The sequence below is a fragment of the Arachis hypogaea genome, chromosome 6, assembly GCF_003086295.3.
Source record: "Arachis hypogaea cultivar Tifrunner chromosome 6, arahy.Tifrunner.gnm2.J5K5, whole genome shotgun sequence".
NCBI lineage: Eukaryota > Viridiplantae > Streptophyta > Magnoliopsida > Fabales > Fabaceae > Arachis > Arachis hypogaea.
In genome coordinates, this window is record NC_092041.1 from 90,791,882 (window position 1) to 90,814,235 (window position 22,354).

At 37.1% G+C, this 22,354-nt stretch overlaps 1 protein-coding gene and 1 non-coding gene across 3 annotated transcripts; both read right to left on the reverse strand.

Annotated features, from left to right (window-relative positions):
• Positions 1–2,130: 2,130 nt before the first annotated feature.
• On the reverse strand, positions 2,131–6,890 carry LOC112696903 (pentatricopeptide repeat-containing protein At3g22150, chloroplastic). Of its 2 annotated transcripts, XM_029287606.2 has the most exons (3): positions 3,255–6,872; positions 2,930–3,153; positions 2,131–2,585 (listed from the first exon to the last, which is right to left on the reverse strand). In XM_029287606.2, exon 1 carries the CDS (start codon positions 6,765–6,767, stop codon positions 4,221–4,223), a length of 2,547 nt encoding a protein of 848 aa, XP_029143439.1. In that variant the 5' UTR covers positions 6,768–6,872; the 3' UTR covers positions 2,131–2,585; positions 2,930–3,153; positions 3,255–4,220. The 2 variants fall into 2 exon arrangements, with proteins under 2 accessions (XP_029143439.1, XP_072053378.1); XM_072197277.1 differs by having other exon boundaries at positions 2,131–3,153; positions 3,255–6,890.
• An 8,166-nt stretch (positions 6,891–15,056) lies between these two features.
• Positions 15,057–15,164, reverse strand: LOC112700076 (small nucleolar RNA R71). Its single transcript, XR_003152998.1, has one exon. It is a non-coding gene; the product is annotated as a small nucleolar RNA R71 (small nucleolar RNA).
• Positions 15,165–22,354: the final 7,190 nt, after the last annotated feature.

Here is a 22,354-nt window from a genome sequence, read left to right on the forward strand (position 1 = left end):
AATATAAAATATATATGTATATAATTATTACAATTTTTTGTTGTTATTTTTTAAGTTATAATTAGTTTTTTAATATAAATACTTACACGTATTAAATGAGTAAAATGAAATTTAGAAATTTTAATATTGACTTCAATGTAAATTTATTTATTTAGATTTATTTCAAGATTTATTCTATAAATTTAAATTTATTTATTTTAGTATTCTCTATTTAGATTGTTATTTTAATTTTATTTTGTTATAAATATTTTTGTAATATTAATTTTTTTTGTGCCGGAAGGATTTTAATTTGTCGAGAAAAAAATATTTTTGGTGAATAAATATTTTTTATTTTTTTATTTAAAATGTTATTATTGGTATGTTAATATTAAAAATATAAAGGATAAAACATATTTAAAAAAATATATTATGAGATCAAATAATTTTATGATTGTGGGTATTTATCTACACGGGAGGCTATATGGAGAACTTTGACTTATGATATTCAGTTATGAGATTAATCTTTTATTTATCTAGAAAACAAAATATCATCTTTAAAGACAATAATAATCTTGAGAAAATCATTGATTAAGAGAAAGGGAAAGGTACGATGTTCTTAACATGGATGGGAGGCCAACAAAGAATTTGAAGCAGGTCAAACTTTAACGTATGCTAAGTTTCCAAATCAATTTGTTTATAAAAGAGAAGAAAGGGAACGATATCCACGCAAGAGAGGATATTTTATCGGGAGATTAAACTATGTTCCACCGGGTACATCTGATATCTACTATATGAGAATTTTGTTAATTATTCAAAAAAAAAAATTGCATAACATATGAGTCTGTTAGGATAGTTAATGGGATTACATATCCTAACTTCCAAGATATTTTCTATTTTATGGGACTACTGTGTGACGATAGAAAATTCATTGCAGCTATTAACGAGATCTGGTCATCAATTGAGAAAACTGTTTGTGATGTTATTGATATCTAATAGTGTAAAAAAACTAAAACATATTTAGAATGCAACTTAGACATTATTGGTTGACGGGATACTATATATGAAGAGAAAAACATTGAAACCAAAGTATTTCACTGTGTGGTCAATCATTATCGCATGTAGGACTTTACTTACCAAAATCAGTATTTACCAATGGGCAATTTTACGTTATTTTGTCAAGAATTAAGAGTCGTAATAGCTTGAACATTCTAATTCTAAATAAAGACAGTAATCTAAACTCATCAACAACAAATGTCGCGTTCAACAAAATTTTTAATAATATTTAGATAAGAAAATAGTATTTTTATTTTAGCAACATGTTATGATTTGCACTTTTATACAAGTATTTGTCGTAGATATAACTAATTTATTAATTATACTTTCAGACTTGAAATAAAATGTGTAATATGGAGCACAACATCATATGCCAATTACCTTTCTAATGAGGTTAGTAAAATACTAGGTTGTTGATAAATTTTCATTAGTCTTATAATATACAGTTTAGTGTAAAATTAACATGCTATTATTACAGTTATATATGTTTTTATTTTTTTAGGTCTCTTTTCTTATGGCTCAAGAATATTATAGACTTCAAACTGTTGTTCCATTTGTATTTTACTTTAAATAAAGATAAAATAACATATTAAATACGTTTATTATATAATGACAATAATAATATTATACTAAACTTAAAAAATTTATAATTATAAAATATTATTTTTTATTTATCATGTGAAATTAAAATATAAGCCCGTGCATCGCACGGGTTTAACACTAGTATAACTATAATCACATACATAATATAAATTAAACTAAAATTATAAGAATACAATATCAAAATTAATAATCATTTCGTTAATTCTTTTACATATTATATATATTTATATATATTAAAGTGATAACTAAATCTCTAAAAAATTTGAATTTAAACTAATTAGTCCTTGAAAAAATAAAATACCAATTTGGTCTCCCACCATAGCAAACATAGATACGTGATGTCCTTCTATCAATACATCACGAAAAACTTAATTGTGGTGTTACTTACTACAACGTATTTATTTATGAAAGATCATCATCTAGATAATAACTTCTGGAGCAAAACTTCACCTGTTTTGGTAGAATTCATGATAAATAAAGAGCAGATCATAAAAGTTATATAGAAACTCAAAAAATAATAAATGCATCAATGTCCAAAATTACATCTTTTCCATTCTCACGACGAAACACACTATCGTAGATAATGAAATATATGGACAACTTCGTTTTCATTTCGCACTATCCGTGACGAAAGGACATATATGTCCATCGTTTTTATCGTAGAGAACCTAATTAGTTTTTTTTCTTTCAAAGACTAATTAGTCTTAGATCGAAATTCACGAATATCTAATTGTCACTTTACCCTCTATATTGGGTATTTCCTAAACCCGTCCCACCAAAAACCCGCCTTGCACCGAATCGGGTAATTACCCGTCCCAACCGGTAAGGACGGGTGAGTACCAGTGGATCTGGGTTGTGTTGCCACCCTGTGGGAGGTCGTCCCTGTCTCCCATACTCCCCATCCATATACGAAGCTTATCCGCAGGCAGAGCAAGCCACAACATCTCAATCTAAAAATTATAATTTACGTCAGATGGAGCCAAATATCGTATCATCTCATATCAGTGGCCAAATAATTGTAGATATGATCATTTATGAAGTAGGGACATCTATCCTCGTGTATAGGTGTCAATTTAACAGATGGAATAAAAAGGCCTCCGTTCACTTTAGAGGGAAAAAGAAACAGATCACTATGCATTTATCGAATGTTAAAACAAGAATAATAAAACGAAACGAGATGGGGCGGAAGTTTACCTTGTCCCTGAACTATATAGTAAGATTTTATCTATAGTACCTGAATATCAAATATTAATTCAGGTATAGTTTTGGGTGGAAAAAAAAGCAGGAAACTCACCAATGAGGTTCCCATAAAAAAAGTTTGTCGACAGATGGATCAGTTCTGTAGCATGAGAATGATCAACAAAAAGTGTGAAAGAATCCCTAGATAAGTCTTCAAAAAGTAGAAAATAAGCACATCCAATCAAGCCTTGGATTTTTCAACAGCAGCCAATAATTTCGTCACAAATGTGTCGAGCATTGAAGGGAAGACGGAAAGCTCTTTATCTTCAGTAAGAGTGTCTGTATAAATAAAAAGAATAAATAAAACCCAATAAACATTAGTCAACAAGCAAAAGATATGCTACCCTAACTAATCATAAAAAGATTGTGGGAAGTGCTACCTTGAAAACCTTAGAAACCATTGTAAAATGTGATTCAAATTCAGGTGATTGAGCAGCAAAGACAAGCTTTTGTGCAGAAAACATTTCTCCACTAGCAAGTAACATCAGACCCTTGCTCATTCTCTAACAGCATCCCAAAATGTGCACTGACATCAGATTCAGTAACTTGCTAACTTGTATTGAGTTTAATTTCTATCTATCTATAGAGGACACAACAATCCCAACCATGCAGTTTATCTTCCAAGTTATCATCTTTATGGAAGGTCAATGCCTCTAGCATAACTTGTATGGGGAATCACCTACAGCATCTTATACACTTACATTGGTCACTTTATGAAGCACAACAAAAACGCTAACTTCCTGATGTACATCCCAATTACATCACCTAACATTGGTTGCGGTGATATGATCAAAATATTATTAGATTGAACACTTGGTACCAGGAACAAAGGTATCTAACTATCTATGCAGAAAATGAGGTGAAACTATTGGATAATAAAAACCACACAGAATTTCCAGCACCGACGTGCATATTGTTATGTGTGTAACATACTAACATTGGCAGGATAACTGACGATCTGAGCCAACCGATCCAAACCGAACATATTAATTTTCATTAGATGGGTTCTTATTCTCCCTCAAACCTGACCTAACCCAACCCGTTTACATCCCTAAAACATTGGCAGGGATAACTGACAATCTGGGCCAACCGATAAACATCCCAGGCTGAGATTCAAGACAACTGTACAACTGTATTGTACATGAATTGGTGGAGGCAATCAACAACAATCTGTTTTGAATAAATAGCCAGCCTAGTTAGCTGTCACAAAGCAGCAGTCCCAGTAGTCTGGATAAGCATATGCCGACCACTATTATCAATTATGCTTATCCCTGACAACCATGACATTTCCTCAGCAAATGCACGCTGTAAAATGCTATTTGTAGCTCACTTTCATAAAATTTGTTTTAAACCATTGACTTTAATTCATTGGGCTCCAAAGTCATATTTAAATTTGGACCAAAAGATGGTTTATAACCTGCATCTTTCATGTCCTTGGTCAACTGATCCAGGACCTTATATATCTCAGCACTCTGAGGGTGCTTCTCATCTCTGGATATAAAGCAGTTCAAAAACCCAGATATCTCAACCCAACTACAGCCTATTTCCTTTTGCAAACCTTTTTCCTTCATATGATTCCTCACTCTATAAACATTTTGCCACTCTCCTTCCTCGGCATAAATATTTGAGAGCAGAACATGGTAGCCTGCCATCCGTTGTTCTCTCTCCATATTTAGCAGCTTTTCTGCAACAACCTTTCCCAATTCAAAGTATCCATGATTTTTGCAAGCCCCAAGAAGCGATCCCCAGATTTCTATTGCATTGCCATCTCTACCCAATTCATTAACAAACTCATATGCCTCAACCACCCTCCCGACCCTCCCTAACATGTCCGCAACACAACAATAATGCTCAATGGATGGCTTAATTTTATGCACTTCTTCCATAGACTCATATATCTGAAGACCTTCATCGACCAAACCAGTATAACTACAAGCAGACAAGATGGCAACAAAAGTAACCGCGTCGGGCTCAATGCCAGATCTCAGCATAGAATCATACAAGGTAAGAGCTTTTCTTCCCATCCCATGCTGTCCATAGCTCATCATCATTGTAGTATATGTGACTGAATTCTTCTCAGGTGTTCTGACAAAGACATCTTCAGCATAAGCAATTGCCCCTGTTTTGGAATATGTGTCAACTAAAGCAGTTCCCACAAAAACATTTTGGTCTAATGAATGACGAATGGAGAATCCATGAATTTGCCTAGCAAAGGCTATGCTTCCCATTGAGCTGCAAGCTGGGAGAATTGAAGCCAAGGTCACTGCATTAGGCACTACATTGTGTAATAATGCCTCTCTAAGAATTATAATCGCTTTCTCATTGAGCCCATTCTGTGTATAACCAGCAATCATAGAATTCCATGTGGCCTGATCTCTGTCGCTCGGGAAATTCTGCTCAAATAGCAATTCGGAAGTTCTAATGAAGCCAGATTTTGCATACATATCTATCAGATAACTCTCCATTCCCTCAAATTCTATCCCATGCCGAATTAGATACGCATGAGTTTGCCTTCCAACATGTGAGTTTCTAAGGTTAGAAGCTGCGGAAAGAAGGGCAGTAACCGTGACAGAATCAAAAGCAAACTTCTGCTTCTGCATCTCACAGACAAGCATCAATGCTTCCTCATCTAAACCATTCTGCACAAAGGAAGAAACTATAGTATTCCATGATACGTGATCCCTTTCCACCATCTTATCGAAAACCTTAAACGAAGTTTCAACAGAACTACATCTCGAGTACATAACCATGATTGCATTGAGAATCATAACAGGCAAAACCACCAAACTCTTCAGTACAATGGCGTGTATCTGCTCAGCCAATTTTACCTGCTGCAGCTGCGAAACAGCACTGATAACAGAAAGAAACGTTACATCATCGCATACCGCCTCATCCGAATATAATGCCGCAACAAAAACATCAATGCCTTCAACAGGACAGTTATTCTGAACATAACCTGCAATCATGGTGTTCCACACCTCGGTATTCTTCTCCGAGCACCGCTCAAAAAACACCCTCGCCCGTTCCAAACAACCAACCTCAGCATACATAAGAATAGCAGAGCTTACAACAAACAAGTCATTCACATACTCATTCCCAAACTTCACAACCAACCCGTGCAAAGCACGTGCGGTTCTCGAATCCCCAGTCCCAGCCACAGCGGGGAACACATTCACGAAAGAAACGGCGCTGGGCGTTATTCCCCGTTGCATCATCTGGCAGAAGGCTTTAACGGCTTCCACGTGGCGCTCCGTCTTGACGTGCCATGAAACCAAGGTGTTCCAAGCAACGACGTCTCGCTTGGGCATAACGGAGAACACCTTGAGTACATAATCGCGTTCCGGTTGGGTCGCGTTTGGTGGCAAGCAAGTGGAGTACATGTGGAGGAGGGAGTTGTAGACGATCCGGCTGGGGTTAGGGTTTGTTTGGCAGCAGCGGAGGAAGTGCGAGTGAATGATTTTTCCGGTGGAGAGGTTGAGGGAGAGGGCGCAGGCTTTGAGAGTGGCGGAGAAAGTGTAGGAGTCGAAGCGCGTTGAGGGGGTGGACTTCATACGCGCGTAGAAGTGGAGGGCGTGGGGGGGCAGGTTGTTGCAGACGAAGCCGATGATGATGGTGTTCCATAGGACGGTGGAGGGGAAGGGGAGGGAGTCGAAAAGGTGGCGCGCAAGGTGGGGGTCTCCCTGCTGGCACAGTTGGCTGAGGCGGGAGCGGATGGTGGGAGTTGTGGGCTTCGGAATGGGCTTGGGCTTGGGCCTGGGAGGGTGTGTATCTTCGGAGAGTGTGGGAACTGGTGAGTATGAGCTGGGCCTGGGTGAGTCAGAGGAGGAAGAGGCGACGGTGAAGAAGGTGAAGGAGCGGGAAGGGGATGAGCTAATGGCTGTACAAGAAGGCATTGCTGAGAGTGTGTCGGAGAATATGATTTGATATTAGAGGTGAACCGGTGTTGGGACTTGAAATTCATTGACGATAGGGTGAAAAAATCATCCTTGAGACCTTGACCAATAAGTTCTCATCTTATTTTTGTGTGAACTTTGTTGGAAAAGTTTAAAAATATTTTTAAATTTTATTTTATTTTAATTTTGTTTAATAAATTTAAGACTTACGAAGCAAGATCACTTCACTGAATTGAAAATGGATTCTCTCCATTTTTATTAACATTTAAAAGAATAAAATGTGATTTTTATCATTTAATTCTATAAATAAAACTAAAATTAAATAGAAGAGAGAATAATAAAGAATGAGATTTTATATTAGATACCATTCCATTTTTTTTATTGGAGATGATCCACTCCTCCATTGAATTATTATATCCAGGTGTTCAACGTATTTTGAATACGACACATTTGACATGTATGTCTACTGTGTTCAACCGTATCTTAATAAAAATATTTTTTTGATATATTTAGACACACTTAAATATTATCACGTATTAGTGTGTCTAATTTTATTCTTAAAATAAATTTAAAAATAGTATATATTATTATTTATTAAAACAAAAAATATTTTAAATACTTTATATAATTAAAATAAAATATTAAAAATCATTAAAATTTAAATTATATTTTTAATATCAATAAATTATTAAGATATCATTATAAATTATCTAAAAAATACTTTATATTATATATATATGTATCATGTGTGTCTCCGTATCTTATAATATTTTAAAATTTATGTGTTCCGTATTGTATCTCGTGTCAGTGTCCCGTATCCATCTTAGTGTTCATGCATCGTAGTTTAGAACCAATCAATCAATAATATATCTCAATCATGTCTAATTTGTTTATATTAAATAATTTTTTTGTGAAATTATTATTAAATTAGTTTTAAATTTTTTAAAAAATTAGTCATCAAAAATATATTTGATGCAAATATAAAAATTTTTGAAACAAAATAAAACCTAAAATTATTTTAAAACTTTTATCAAACTTTAAAGATAAAAATTATAATTTATCTTTTATTTTATTATTTTTTAGTGTTTTTTTATTGAATTTTATAATATAAAATAAAATATGCACGTTCTCTTTTAATTAAATATTTTTATTTCTAAATAATCTATAAAAGATTTTAAAATATTCTAGGATCATTTAAATAGAAAATGAAAAGGTTAGTTATTGAGGTTTTTATTAAAATAAGTAAAAAAATTAATTCTTAAAATATAAATAACACAAAAGCTAAATTAAAACGAGTCTCTATTATTTTTTTAACTGGACTAATAAAATGAATTTATATAATTACACTTCAAATTAGAGAAAATAGGCGCGAAATATCCCATTTCTCTTCCTGTACAAACAAGTTAAACTTGTAACATTTTATTACACAAAATTTTACGCTATAATTGTAAATTAAAGGTGGTAAGGTATTACGATGCTTAAAAATAATACATACATAATAATTAAAGATTGATAATATAATTAGGAGCCTGTAAAAGAAAGTAAACGTCAATAGCCATTAATCACACACAAAAATACGTTAATGCGATTACACTTCGTATACATAAGTAAGAGATATTATAAGTTTCAAGAGACGATACATAGAAAAGATATATACATACATAGGAGCTACTAGTCTCGACCCGCGAAAAAAAGGTCGGCTAGAATATTACCGTACCAGAAAATATACAGAATATACAATAAAGTATAAAAAATGGAGAGAATTCTAAAACCAAAATAAATCTCAAAGGCCTTCTTCGCTTAACCATATTGAATCCGGCACTCTCAGCAAGGTACGTCACACCCTACATCTAAAAAATAGAAAATCCACGATAAGTGAGAACTCGAAGGTTTCCATTAGAGTAATAGTTCCAAATAAAGATTACATAAAGAAATATGAACCCTCTAAACAATCCTAATTCCAATTTTCCAGAAGTTCAAGCCTAGGATTTTAAAACTAATCCCAACATGGTTAATCCGCTAAATCTCAGTTCTGTGACTACCTCTAGTCTCAATAATTTCTAATACATCATCATCTCTCCTTAGTCATAAAATCTTTCAATCAAATATTCAGTTCAATAGGATCAATCACAAACACAAAGTGAATACAAAGCAATCACAATTAGACACAATTAGAACAAGTAGTACAACTAACAGTTAAGCAGGATAATCAGTTAGGCAAACCAAAACAATTATGCACACTCAAACAATGATAAACAAAAGCAGTATAACGCATGTCTGTCCTACTATCTGCGAGTTCACGTGTCAGTTAAAGTGTCAAACCTGACACATCGCGTAGCTAACCCGAACATTGTCTCTCAGTTGCGCATCCCCATGAGAAATATTATCGAAGGAGAGTGTCTTTTCACCTTCTCCTGGAGAAATTACGAAGAAGTGTGTCTTTTCATATTCGAAAGAATGTGTATTTCCACCTTACAACTAAGAGAAATATGTGGAGATAATACAAAGAAGAGTGTCTTTTCACCTTCCTCACATCCACATCGCAACAAGAGAGGGAATCCTTCATAATCAACTTGTCTATTCGTGAGCAGAACAAAGCCACTGTCCTCACCGTAGGCGGGATGAATGATAAACCGCTATTTCATGGTTTATTTCTCTTGTTGATTTGTTTATTTCTCCAATTTATTTTATGAACTCTTCATGTTACATTTAATTTCTTATTAATGCAATTTAAGGTATTTTATTTTTTATTGCTTCTTCCTTCATTTGTCCTCATTTATATTTGCAGTTGGTTGTTTAGATTTAATGTTCTCCTATTACTTTTCTATGCTTTTATTTTATGCCTTCCAAGTGTTTGATAAAATTCTTGGAAGGATGCTAGAGTAGATTTTTCTCCTCTTGGCTTAGGTTGAGTAATTAGTGACTCTTGAGTTATCTAATGCTTTTGTTGATTGATAATTAGAAGTTGCTAGTTGATTTGAATTCCACTAAAGCTAGTCTTTCCTTAGGAGTTGACTAGAACTTGAGGAATCAAATTGATTTATCCACTTGACTTTCTTTAATAGGTAGATGTTGACTAAGTGGGAGCAATGTACATTGTCATCACAATTGATGAGGATAATGAGGATAGGACTTCAAGTTCTCATACCTTGCCAAGAGCTTTATTAGCTATTAGTTTGATTCTTGCAATTTACATTTCTTGTTTCTTATCTTAAAAACTCCAAAAATATACTTTTACATCACCAATAACAAGAATACTTCCCTGCAATTTCTTTGAGAGACGACCCGAGGTTTAAATACTTCGGTTTATTTTTATAGGGATTTGTTACTTGTGACAACCAAATGTTTGTATGAAAGGATTCTTTGTTGGTTTAGAAACTATACTTGCAACGAGAATTCATCTATGAAATTCTACACCATCAAAAATCCGATCATCAAAATGGCGCCGTTGCCGGAGAATTACAAATGTGTGCCTTATTATTGGTTATTGTATATATTTGCTTTTTGTTTGTTTGCTAGTTTTTGTTAATTTTAGGACTTTGTTGCTTATTTTTATTAGTTTTTGTTTTTATTTGCTACTATGAATTCTCATCACTTTGGCTATGAGTTTGGTTCAAATTATGTTGTAGGGAATGGAGGCTACAATGAGAATATGCATTGAGGATGGGACAATCAAAGATGGGAGGAGCCACAAGGATTTGATCAACCCTCTTGGTAACAACCTCGACTAACATACTATGACCAAGAGTCATTCCAAGAGGCATACCAATATAATAGCTATGGTGAGCACCCTTTTGATTATCAACAGCCACCACCATATGCCTATGAACCCCCTCCTCAACATAATTTTGAACCACCATACTCACAAGCTCCTTACCACCAAACACACCCATATGACCCTAATCCTTACCCATCATACCAAGAGCCTTACGAGCCATACTTTGAACCACCCACATTCCAACACAATTACTCCCAAGAACCACCACCTCAATATACACCATCTCCATATCCTTATCAAGAAGAACCACCTCCGTATTATGAGCCATTTCTCTCAACAAATGAACCCTCCTATCCACCCCAAGCTCCCATAGATGATACCTTTAATGTTATTTGCCAAGGGCAAAGAGAGCTTCAAACCACACTTACCTCTGCTCTCACTGGTCTCACCTCTACTCTCCAAGCTCTTATATCTCGTGTGGATCCATCAATACAAGAGCAACATGATCCCAATTATACTATTGATACAGAATAAGAGAGAAGGGATCGTCTTAGGGACTTAAAAGATCGAGTTCACGAATCCATACTTCAAAAGAAGCAAGAGGAGGCCCAAAAGGTGGAGGTAGTAGAGATCCTTGAAGAAAGCTGTCAAAAGGTGGAAGACATCAAGGAGGAGTTTGATTTCGTACTAGAGCAAGTGGAGAAGGCCGAAATTATTGAAGAAGAAGAAGTGGTTGAAGACTTAGGAGATGCGGAACCTTCATGGGAAACTCAAGTCATAGAACCTCTTTTCAAGACGTTTGAATTTGATGTTTAGGATGGTGTACAACCTCCAAGGCATATTGATGAGCGGATAATTTATACGCTTTTTGGCATTATTTTTAGTATGTTTTTAGTATGTTTTAGTTAGTTTTTAGTATATTTTTATTAGTTTTTAGTTAAAATTTACTTTTCTGGACTTTACTATGAGTTTGTATGTTTTTCTGTGATTTCAGGTATTTTCTGGCTGAAATTGAGGGACCTGAGCAAAAATCTGATTTAGAGGCTGAAAAGGACTGCAGATGCTGTTGGATTCTGACCTCCCTGCACTCGAAGTGGATTTTCTGGAGCTACAGAAGCCCAATTGGCGCGCTCTCAACGGCGTTAGAAAGCAGACATCTTGGGCTTTCCAGCAATGTATAATAGTTCATACTTTTCCCGAGATTTGATGGCCCAAACCGGCATTCCAAATCAGCTCAAGAATGTCCGGCGTTAAACGCCGGAACTGGCACAAGAATGGGAGTTAAACGCCCAAACTGGCACAAAAGCTGGTGTTTAACTCCAAGAAAAGTCTCTACACGAAAATGCTTCAATGTTCAGCCCAAGCACACACCAAGTGGGCCCGAAAGTGGATTTTTATGTCATTTACTCATCTCTGTAAACCCTAGGCTACTAGTTCTCTACAAATAGGACCTTTTACTATTGTATTTTCATCTTGGTTCTTCTGGTTCCCTCTCTGGGGCCGAAGCCAATGATCACTATTATCACTTATGTATTTTCAACGGTGGAGTTTCTACACACCATAGATTAAGGTGTGGAGCTCTGCTGTACCTCGAGTATTAATGCAATTACTATTGTTCTTCTATTCAATTCAGCTTGTTCTTATTCCAAGATATTCATTCGCACTCAAGAACTTGATGAATGTGATGATTATGTGACGCTCATCATCATTCTCACTTATGAACGCGTGCCTGACAACCACCCCCGTTCTACAACCAAACAAGGCTTGAATGTTTATCTCTTGGATTCCTTCATTGGAATCTTCGTGGTATAAGCTAGAACTGATGGCGGCATTCAAGAGAATCCGGAAGGTCTAAACCTTGTCTGTGGTATTCTGAATAGGATTCAATGATTGAATGACTGTGACGAGCTTCAAACTTCTGAAGGCTGGGCGTTAGTGACAGACGCAAAAGAATCACTGGATTCTATTCCAACCTGATTGAGAACCGACAGATGATTAGCCGTGCCGTGACAGGGTGCGTTGAACATTTTCACTGAGAGGATGGGAGGTAGCCACTGACAACAGTGAAACCCTACATACAGCTTGCCATGGAAATGAGTAAGAAGGATTGGATGAAGACAGTAGGAAAGCAGAGAGACGGAAGGGACAAAGCATCTCCATTCGCTTATCTAAAATTTTCACCAATGAATTACATAAGTATCTCTATCTTTATGCTTTATTCATATATCATCCATAACCATTTGAATCTGCCTGACTAAGATTTACAAGGTGACCATAGCTTGCTTCATACTAACAATCTCCGTGGGATCGACCCTTATTCGCATAAGGTTTATTACTTGGACGACCCAGTGCACTTGCTGGTTAGTTGTGCAAAGTTGTGATAAATAGTTGAGATTGCAATTGTGCGTACCAAGTTTTTGGCGCCGTTGCCGGGGATTGTTCGAGTTTTCGGCAAGCTTTTGGTCCGGTAACATCAGTGCCAAATTTTTGATCCGGCAACAGCACCAAGTTTTTGGCACCGTTGCCGGGGATTGTTCGAGTTTGGACAACTGACGGTTCATCTTGTTGCTTAGATTAGGTATTTTTCTTCAGAGTTCTTAAGAATGAATTCTAGTGTTTCAAGGTGATGTTCTTATCATCACCAAAGCTGATTGATTTTCATCAATTTAGCTCTTGAATGCAATGTCCTGCTGAAGCTTGGTTAGCCATGTCTAATTTCTTTAGACTGAAGCTTTAGACTAACATTGCATGATTCCTGGAATTTTCATTAAGAATTTTGATATCTTTATTTTCTTTTTCCACTTAATTTTCGAAAAATCCAAAAAAAATTACAAAATCATAAAAATAAAAAAATATTGTATGTTTCTTGTTGAGTCTAGAGTCTCATGTTAAGTTTGGTGTCAATTGCATGTTTCTGTTCTTTTTGCATTCATGCATGTGTCTTTATTAATCTTCAAGTTGTTCTTGATGATTTCCTTGTTCTGATCTTTAAATACTCTTGTCTTGAGTGTTTTGTTGTTTCTCATATGCATTCTCAACTTGTTAGTGTCAATAGTATACAAACTTTTAAGTTTGGTGTCTTGCATGCATTGTTTATTTGATTTCAGTTGCATTTTGATTATTCCTCATTATTAAAAATCCAAAAAAATTTTAATTTGTGTCTTTTCAAGTCAATAATACAGAGAATTGAAGATTCAGAACATACTGCAGAGGAATTACACAGAAAAAACTGGGCGTTCAAAATGCCCAGTGAAGAAGGAAAATTGGCATTTAAACGCCAGCCAGGATGCCTGGCTGGGCGTTTAACGCCCAAAAGGGTAGTGGTTTGGGCGTCAAACGCCAGAATGTGCACCATTCTGGGCGTTTAACGCCAGGATGGCACAAGAGGGAAGATTCTGTTTTTTTTCAAATTTTTTTTAGTTTTCAAAATTTTTCAAAATCAAATCTTTTTCAAATCATATCTTTTCAATCAAATCTTTTTCAAAATCAATTTCTTTCCTTTTTCAAAAATACTTGCTATCAATTAATGATTTGATTCAACATTTCAAGTATGTTGCCTTTTCTGTTGAGAAAGGTTTAATGTTTGAATCATATCTTTCCTTGTTAGTCAAGTCATCAATTTTTAAAATAAAATCTTTTTTTAAATTATTTTCAAATCATATCTTTTCAATCATATATTTTTCTCACATCTTTTTCAAAATAGTTTTCAATTATATCTTTTTTATTTCTAATTTCAAAATCTTTTTCAAAAATCACTTGATTTCTTTTCCACTCTTAGTTTTCGAAAATCAATTAGTATTTTTCAAAATGTTTTTAAAATCTTTTACTTAATTTTCAAAAATTACTTCCCCTCTTCTCACATCCTTCTATTTATGGACTAACACTATTCCTCAATGAGCAATTCGAACTCCATCTCTCTTGATAAGTTCGAATTCTTCTACTTCTTCCTTCTATTTTTCCTCTGACACCTCAAGGAATCTCTATACTGTGACGTAGAGGATTCCATATTTTCTTGTTTTCTTCTCTTTCATATGAGCAGGAGCAAAGACAAAAGCATTCTTGTTGAGGCTGACCCTGAACCTGAAAGGACCTTGAAGCGAAAGCTAAGAGAAGCTAAGGCACAACTCTCTATAGAGGATCTAACAGAAATCTTCAAAGAAGAAGACATGGTAGCCGAAAACAAAAACAATGCCAACAATGCAAGGAAGGTACTGGGTGACTTTACTGCACCTACTCCCGACTTCTATGGGAGAAGCATCTCTATCCCTGCCATTGGAGCAAACAACTTTGAGCTTAAGCCTCAATTAGTTTCTCTAATGCAACAGAATTGCAAGTTCCATGGACTTCCATTGGAAGATCCTCATCAGTTTTCAGCTGAATTCTTGTAAATTTGTGACACAGTCAAGACTAATGGGGTTGACCCTGAGGTCTACAGACTTATGCTATTCCCTTTTGCTGTAAGAGACAGAGCTAGGATATGGTTGGACTCACAACCTAAAGAAAGCCTGAACTCTTGGGAAAAGCTAGTCAATGCCTTCTTGGCAAAGTTCTTTCCACCTCAAAAATTGAGTAAGCTTAGAGTGGAGGTCCAAACCTTCAAACAGAAGGAAGGTGAATCCCTCTATGAAGCTTGGGAAAGATACAAACAATTGATCAGAAAGTGTCCCTCTGACATGCTTTCTGAATGGAGCATCATAGGTATTTTCTATGATGGTCTGTCTGAACTGTCCAAGATGTCTTTGGATAGCTCTGCTGAAGGATCTCTTCATCTGAAGAAGACGCCTACAGAAGCTCAAGAGCTCATTGAAATGGTTGCAAATAACCAATTCATGTACACTTCTGAAAGGAATCCTGTGAACAATGGGACGAATCAGAAGAAAGGAATTCTTGACATTGATACTCTGAATGCCATATTGGCTCAGAATAAGATATTGACTCAGCAAGTCAATTTAATTTCTCAAAGTCTGTCTGGAATGCAAAATGCATCAGGCAGTACTAAGGATGCTTCATCTGAAGAAAAAGCTTATGATCCTGAGAACCCTTCAATGGAAGAGGTGAATTACATGGGAGAACCCTATGGAAACACCTATAATTCTTCATGGAGAAATCATCCAAATCTTTCATGGAAGGATCAACAGAGACCTCAACAAGGTTTCAACAACAATAATGGTGGAAGAAACAGGTTTAGCAATGGCAAGCCTTTTCCATCATCTTCTCAGCAACAGACAGAGAATTCTAAGCAGAGCCACTCTGACTTAGCAACCATGGTCTCTGATCTAATCAAAACCACTCAAAGTTTCATGACTAAAACAAGGTCCCCCATTAGAAACCTAGAGGCACAAGTGGGACAACTGAGCAAGAAAATTACTGAACTCCCTCCTAGTACTCCTCCAAACAATACAGAAGAAAATCCAAAAGGAGAGTGCAAGGCCATCAACAAGGCCGAATTTGGAAAGGAGGAAGAGGCAGTGAACGCCACTGAGGAAGACCTCAATGGACGTCCACTGGCCTCCAATGAGTTCCCTAATGAGGAACCATGGGAATCTGAGGCTCACACTGAGACCATAGAGATTTCATTGGATCTACTTCTGCCATTCATGAGCTCTGATGAGTATTCTTCCTCTGAAGAGGATGAGTATGTCACTGAAGAGCAAGTTGCTAAATACCTTGGAGCAATCATGAAGCTAAATGACAAGTTATTTGGTAATGAGACTTGGGAGGATGAACCCCCTTTGCTCACCAAAGAACTGGATGACTTGTCTAGGCAGTAATTACCTCAAAAGAGACAAGATCCTGGGAAGTTCTCAATACCTTGTACCATAGGCACCATGACCTTTAAGAAGGCTCTGTGTGACCTAGGGTCAAGTATAAACCTCATGCCTCTCTCTGTAATGGAGAAGTTAGGGATCTTTGAGGTGCAAGCTGCAAGAATCTCACTAGAGATGGCAGACAATTCAAGAAAACAAGCTTATGGACTTGTAGAGGGTGTTCTGGTGAAGATTGAAGACCATTACATCCCTGCCGATTTCATAGTCCTAGAGACTGGGAAGTGCATGGATGAATCCATCATCCTTGGCAGACCCTTCCTAGCCACAGCAAAGGCTGTGATTGATGTGGACAGAGGAGAATTGATCATTCAAGTGAATAGAGAATCCTTTGTGTTTAAGGCTCAAGGATATCCCTCTATCACCATGGAGAGGAATCATAGAGTTTCTCTCAAGACATAGTCAAACAGCCCCAAAGTCAAACTCTAAGTTTGGTGTTGGGAGGCCACAACCAAATTCTAAGTTTAGTGTTGAACCCCCACATTCAAACTCTAAGTTTGGTGTTGGGAGGTTCCAACATTGCTCTGAGTATCTGTGAGGCTCATTGAGAGCCCTCTGTCAAGCTACTGACATTAAAGAAGCGCTTGTTGGGAGGCAACCCAATGTTATATTTTATCTATTTTCCTTTGTTATTTTATGTTTTCTGTAGGTTGATGATCATGAGAAGTCACAAAATCAATTGAAAAAGCAAAAACAAAAAGAAAAACAAAAAGAAAAACAGTACACCCTGGAGGAGAACTTGCTGGCGTTTAAACGCCAGTAAAGCTAGCAAATGGGCGTTTAACGCCCAGTCTGGCACCATTCTAAGCGTTTAACGCCAGAAAGGGGCACCAGACTGGCGTTAAACGCTAGGAAAGGGCAAGAAGCTGGCGTTAAACGCCAGAAATGGGCACCAGCCCGACGTTTAACGCCAGAATTGGCATAAAGGGCAATTTTGCTCGCCACTTGGTGCAGGGATAACTTTTCCTTGACACCTCAGGATCTGTGGACCCCACAGGATCCCCACCTACCCCACCACCCTCTCTCTTCTTCACCCATTCACCAATCACCTCAACATCTCTTCCCCAAAAACCCTTCACCTATCAAATCCCATCTTTCTCTTCACCACTCACATCCATCCTTCATAAAACCCTACCTACCTCACCATTCAAATTCAAACCACTTTCCCACCCAAACCCACCCTCCCATAGCCGAACCCTACCCCTCTCTTCACCCCTATACAAACCCATCTTCACTCCTTCATTTCCACACCACCTAAACACTACTTCTCCCCCTTTGGCCGAACCATAAGCCATCTCTATCTCCTCTATTTCTTCTTCTTCTACTCTCTTCTTTCTTCTTTTGCTCGAGGATGAGCAAACCTCCTAAGTTTGGTGTGGCAAAAGCATTGCTTTTTGTTTTTCCATAACCATTTATGGCATCCAAGGCTGGAGAAACCTCTAGAAAGAGGAAAGGGAAGGCAAAAGCTTCCACCTCCGAGTCATGGGAGATGGAGAGATTCATCTCAAGGGTGCATCAAGACCACTTCTATGAAGTTGTGGCCTTGAAGAAGGTGATCCCCGAGGTCCCTTTTAAACTCAAAAAGAGTGAATATCCGGAGATCCGACATGAGATCCGAAGAACAGGTTGGGAAGTTCTTACCAACCCCATTCAACAAGTCGGAATCTTAATGGTTCAAGAGTTCTATGCCAATGCATGGATCACCAAGAACCATGATCAAAGTGTGAACCCGAACCCAAAGAATTGGCTTATAATGGTTCGGGGGAAATACTTAGATTTTAGTCCGGAAAATGTAAGGTTGGCATTCAACTTGCCCATGATGCAAATAGATGAACACCCTTACACTAGAAGGGTCAACTTTGATCAAAGGTTGGACCAAGTCCTCATAGACATCTGTGAAGAGGGCGCTCAATGGAAGAGAGATTCAAGAGGGAAGCCGGTTCAATTGAGAAGGCACGACCTCAAGCCCGTGGCTAGAGGATGGTTGGAGTTTATCCAACGCTCAATCATTCCGACTAGCAACCGGTCCGAAGTTACTATAGACCGGGTCATCATGATTCATAACATTATGATTGGAGAGGAAGTAGAAGTTCATGAGGTTATAGCCCAAGAACTTTATAAGGTGGCGGACAAGTCCTCTACCTTGGAAAGGTTAGCCTTTCCTCATCTCATTTGTCACCTCTGTTATTCAGTTGGAATTGACATTGAGGGAGACATCCTCATTGATGAGGACAAGCCCATCACTAAGAAAAGGATGGAGCAAACAAGAGATCCCACTCATCATGAAATCCCTGAGATGCCTTAAGGGATGCACTTTCCTCCACAAAACTATTGGGAGCAACTGAACACCTCCCTAGGAGAATTGAGTTCCAACATGGGACAACTAAGTGTGGAGCACCAAGAACATTCCATTCTCCTCCATGAAATTAGAGAAGATCAAAGAATCATGAGAGAGGAGCAACAAAGGCAAGGAAGAGACATTGAGGAGCTCAAGCACTCCATAAGATATTCAAGAGGAAGAACAAGCCGCCATCACTAAGGTGGACCCGTTCTTTAATTTCCTTGTTCTTTAATTTTCTATTTTTCGAAAAAATCATGCTTATGTTTATCTATGTTTGTGTCTTATGATCATTAGTGTCCTAGTGTCTATGCCTTAAAGTTATGAATGTCCTATGAATCCATCACCTTTCTTAAATGAAAAATGTTCTTAATTGAAAAAGAGAAGAATTGCATGAATTTTGAATTTTATAACAGATTAATTATTTTGATGTGGTGGCAATACTTTTGTTTTCTGAATGTATGCTTAAACAGTGCATATGTCTTTTGAATTTGTTGTTCATGAATATTGGCTCTTGAAAGAATGATGAAAAAGGAGACATGTTACTGAGGATCTGAAAAATCATGAAAATGATTCTTGAAGCAAGAAAAAGCAGTGAATAATAAAAAAAAAAGAAAAAGAGAGAAAAAAGAGAAAAACGAAAAAAAAAGAAAAAGAAAGAATAAAGTTGTGATCCAAGGCAAAAAGAGTGTGCTTAAGAACCCTGGACACTTCTAATTGGGGACTCTAGCAAAGCTGAGTCACAATCTGAAAAGATTCACCCAATTATGTGTCTGTGGCATGTATGTATCCGGTGGTAATACTGGAACACAGAGTGCTTTGGGCCACGGCCAAGACTCATAAAGTAGCTATGTTCAAGAATCATCATACTTAACTAGGAGAATCAATAACACTATCTGGATTCTGAGTTCCTATAGAAGCCCATCATTCTGAATTTCAAAGGATAAAGTGAGATGGCAAAACTGTTCAGAGGCAAAAAGCTAAAAGCCCTGCTCATCTAATTAATACTGATCTTCATAGATGTTTTTGGAATTCATTGCATATTCTCTTCCTTTTATCCTATTTGATTTTCAGTTGCTTGGGGACAAGCAACAATTTAAGTTTGGTGTTGTGATGAGCGGATAATTTATACGCTTTTTGGCATTGTTTTTAGTATGTTTTTAGTATGTTTTAGTTAGTTTTTAGTATATTTTTATTAGTTTTTAGTTAAAATTCACTTTTCTGGACTTTACTATAAGTTTGTGTGTTTTTCTGTGATTTCAGGTATTTTCTGGCTGAAATTGAGGGACCTGAGCAAAAATCTGATTTAGAGGCTGAAAAGGACTGCAGATGCTGTTGGATTCTGACCTCCCGGCACTCGAAGTGGATTTTCTGGAGCTACAGAAGCCCAATTGGCTCGCTCTCAACGGCGTTAGAAAGTAGACATCCTGGACTTTCCAGCAATGTATAATAGTTCATACTTTTCCCGAGATTTGATGGCCCAAACCGGCATTCCAAATCAGCTCAAGAATGCCCGGTGTTAAACGCCGGAACTGGCACAAGAATGGGAGTTAAACGCCCAAACTGGCACAAAAGCTGGCATTTAACTCCAAAAAAAGTCTCTACACGAAAATGCTTCAATGCTCAATCCAAACACACACCAAGTGAGCCCGGAAGTGGATTTTTATGTCATTTACTCATCTCTGTAAACCCTAGGCTACTAGTTCTCTACAAATAGGACCTTTTACTATTGTATTTTCATCTTGGTTCTTCTGGTTCCCTCTCTGGGGCCGAAGCCAATGATCACTATTATCACTTATGTATTTTCAACGGTGGAGTTTCTACACACCATAGATTAAGGTGTGGAGCTCTGCTGTACCTCGAGTATTAATGCAATTACTATTGTTCTTCTATTCAATTCAGCTTGTTCTTATTCCAAGATATTCATTCGCACTCAAGAACTTGATGAATGTGATGATTATGTGACGCTCATCATCATTCTCACTTATGAACGCGTGCCTGACAACCACCCCCGTTCTACAAGCAAACAAGGCTTGAATGTTTATCTCTTGGATTCCTTAATCGGAATCTTCGTGGTATAAGCTAGAACTGATGGCGGCATTCAAGAGAATCCGGAAGATCTAAACCTTGTCTGTGGTATTCTGAGTAGGATTCAATGATTGAATGACTGTGACGAGCTTCAAACTCCTGAAGGCTGGGCGTTAGTGACAGATGCAAAAGAATCACTGGATTTTATTCCAACCTGATTGAGAACCGACAGATGATTAGCCATGCCGTGACAGGGTGCGTTGAAAATTTTCACTGCGAGGATGGGAGGTAGCCACTGACAACAGTGAAACCATACATACAGCTTGCCATGGAAAGGAGTAAGAAGGATTGGATGAAGACAGTAGGAAAGCAGAGAGACGGAAGGGACAAAGCATCTCCATTCGCTTATCTAAAATTCTCACCAATGAATTACATAAGTATCTCTATCTTTATGCTTTATTCATATATCATCCATAACCATTTGAATCTGCCTGACTAAGATTTAGAAGGTGACCATAGTTTGCTTCATACCAACAATCTCCGTGGGATCGACCCTTACTCGCGTAAGGTTTATTACTTGGACGACCCAGTGCACTTGCTGGTTAGTTGTGCGAAGTTGTGATAAAGAGTTGAGATTGCAATTGTGTGTACCATGTTGATGGCGCCATTGATGATCACAATTTTGTGCACCACATATCATGGTTGAAAACTTGGAAGCAGTTGATCATGAGATGTGTTCAATAATTGATGAGTTTTTATCTACAATTGAATCCTCTCCCATTGGACTTGAAGAAGAGGTTAATGTTGGAGAAGCTTGCCAAGAGGTGAAAATAGTCAAGGAAGAGCACAAGGGAGTGGAGCTTGCAAGACCACTGAAAACACCTCTCCCCAAGCCATTGCCATCCAACACAACATTCAAGTAGGTAAACTCCTTATCCGTGAACTTTACCTTCCCACTTGAATATGGTCTGCTTGAGACGGATGAACAACTCGGAGCTCTTTGTGGTTTTAAGAGCAGAAAGGGGATAGTTAATAGCTAGCAATACAATCCTAGGTTCGTTATGGTTGGATGTTCAAGGTCTAAGTGCAATGGTTGGTATAAGTCTTAATTGAATGGGTCTAGGAGGTTGTTTGGATGTCCCAGTGAGAATTCTGATTGCTCACCACCCAAGTGAAAAAATAATGATCAACAAGAAGACGGGTGTAAAAGCAAGGTTTGGGACCCCGGAATTCATCCCAACAATCAACACTCTTGGGGCTTTATCACCTGCTTTAACTTGCTTGAAGGCTTTATACGCCTAGTTTGGGATCCTGAAGGCTATTGAAACTGCAAACATTGGTGGGGATTCCTGGATGAGTTCAAGCACAAGCCACCATGACAAAGAGCTCACCAACTGTCTAACTTAAGGACTTTAACTAAAAGTGCTAAGTGGGAGACACCCCACCATGGTAAATTCTTTCTATTTTCTCTAATGGTAATAAGTTGCATTTTAATTTTAATTAAGTTTATTTAGTTTAAGTTGTGATCTAGCTTATTTCATAATGTTTGGATTTATTTTGGAAGCTTTTTAGATTTACAATCAGCATAATAAAAAAAAGGATGTGACGCATACACGTGTCCCACGCGTACGCGTCGATGAAAAATTTGCTCTATATTGAAAATGGGCAGAGAGTTATG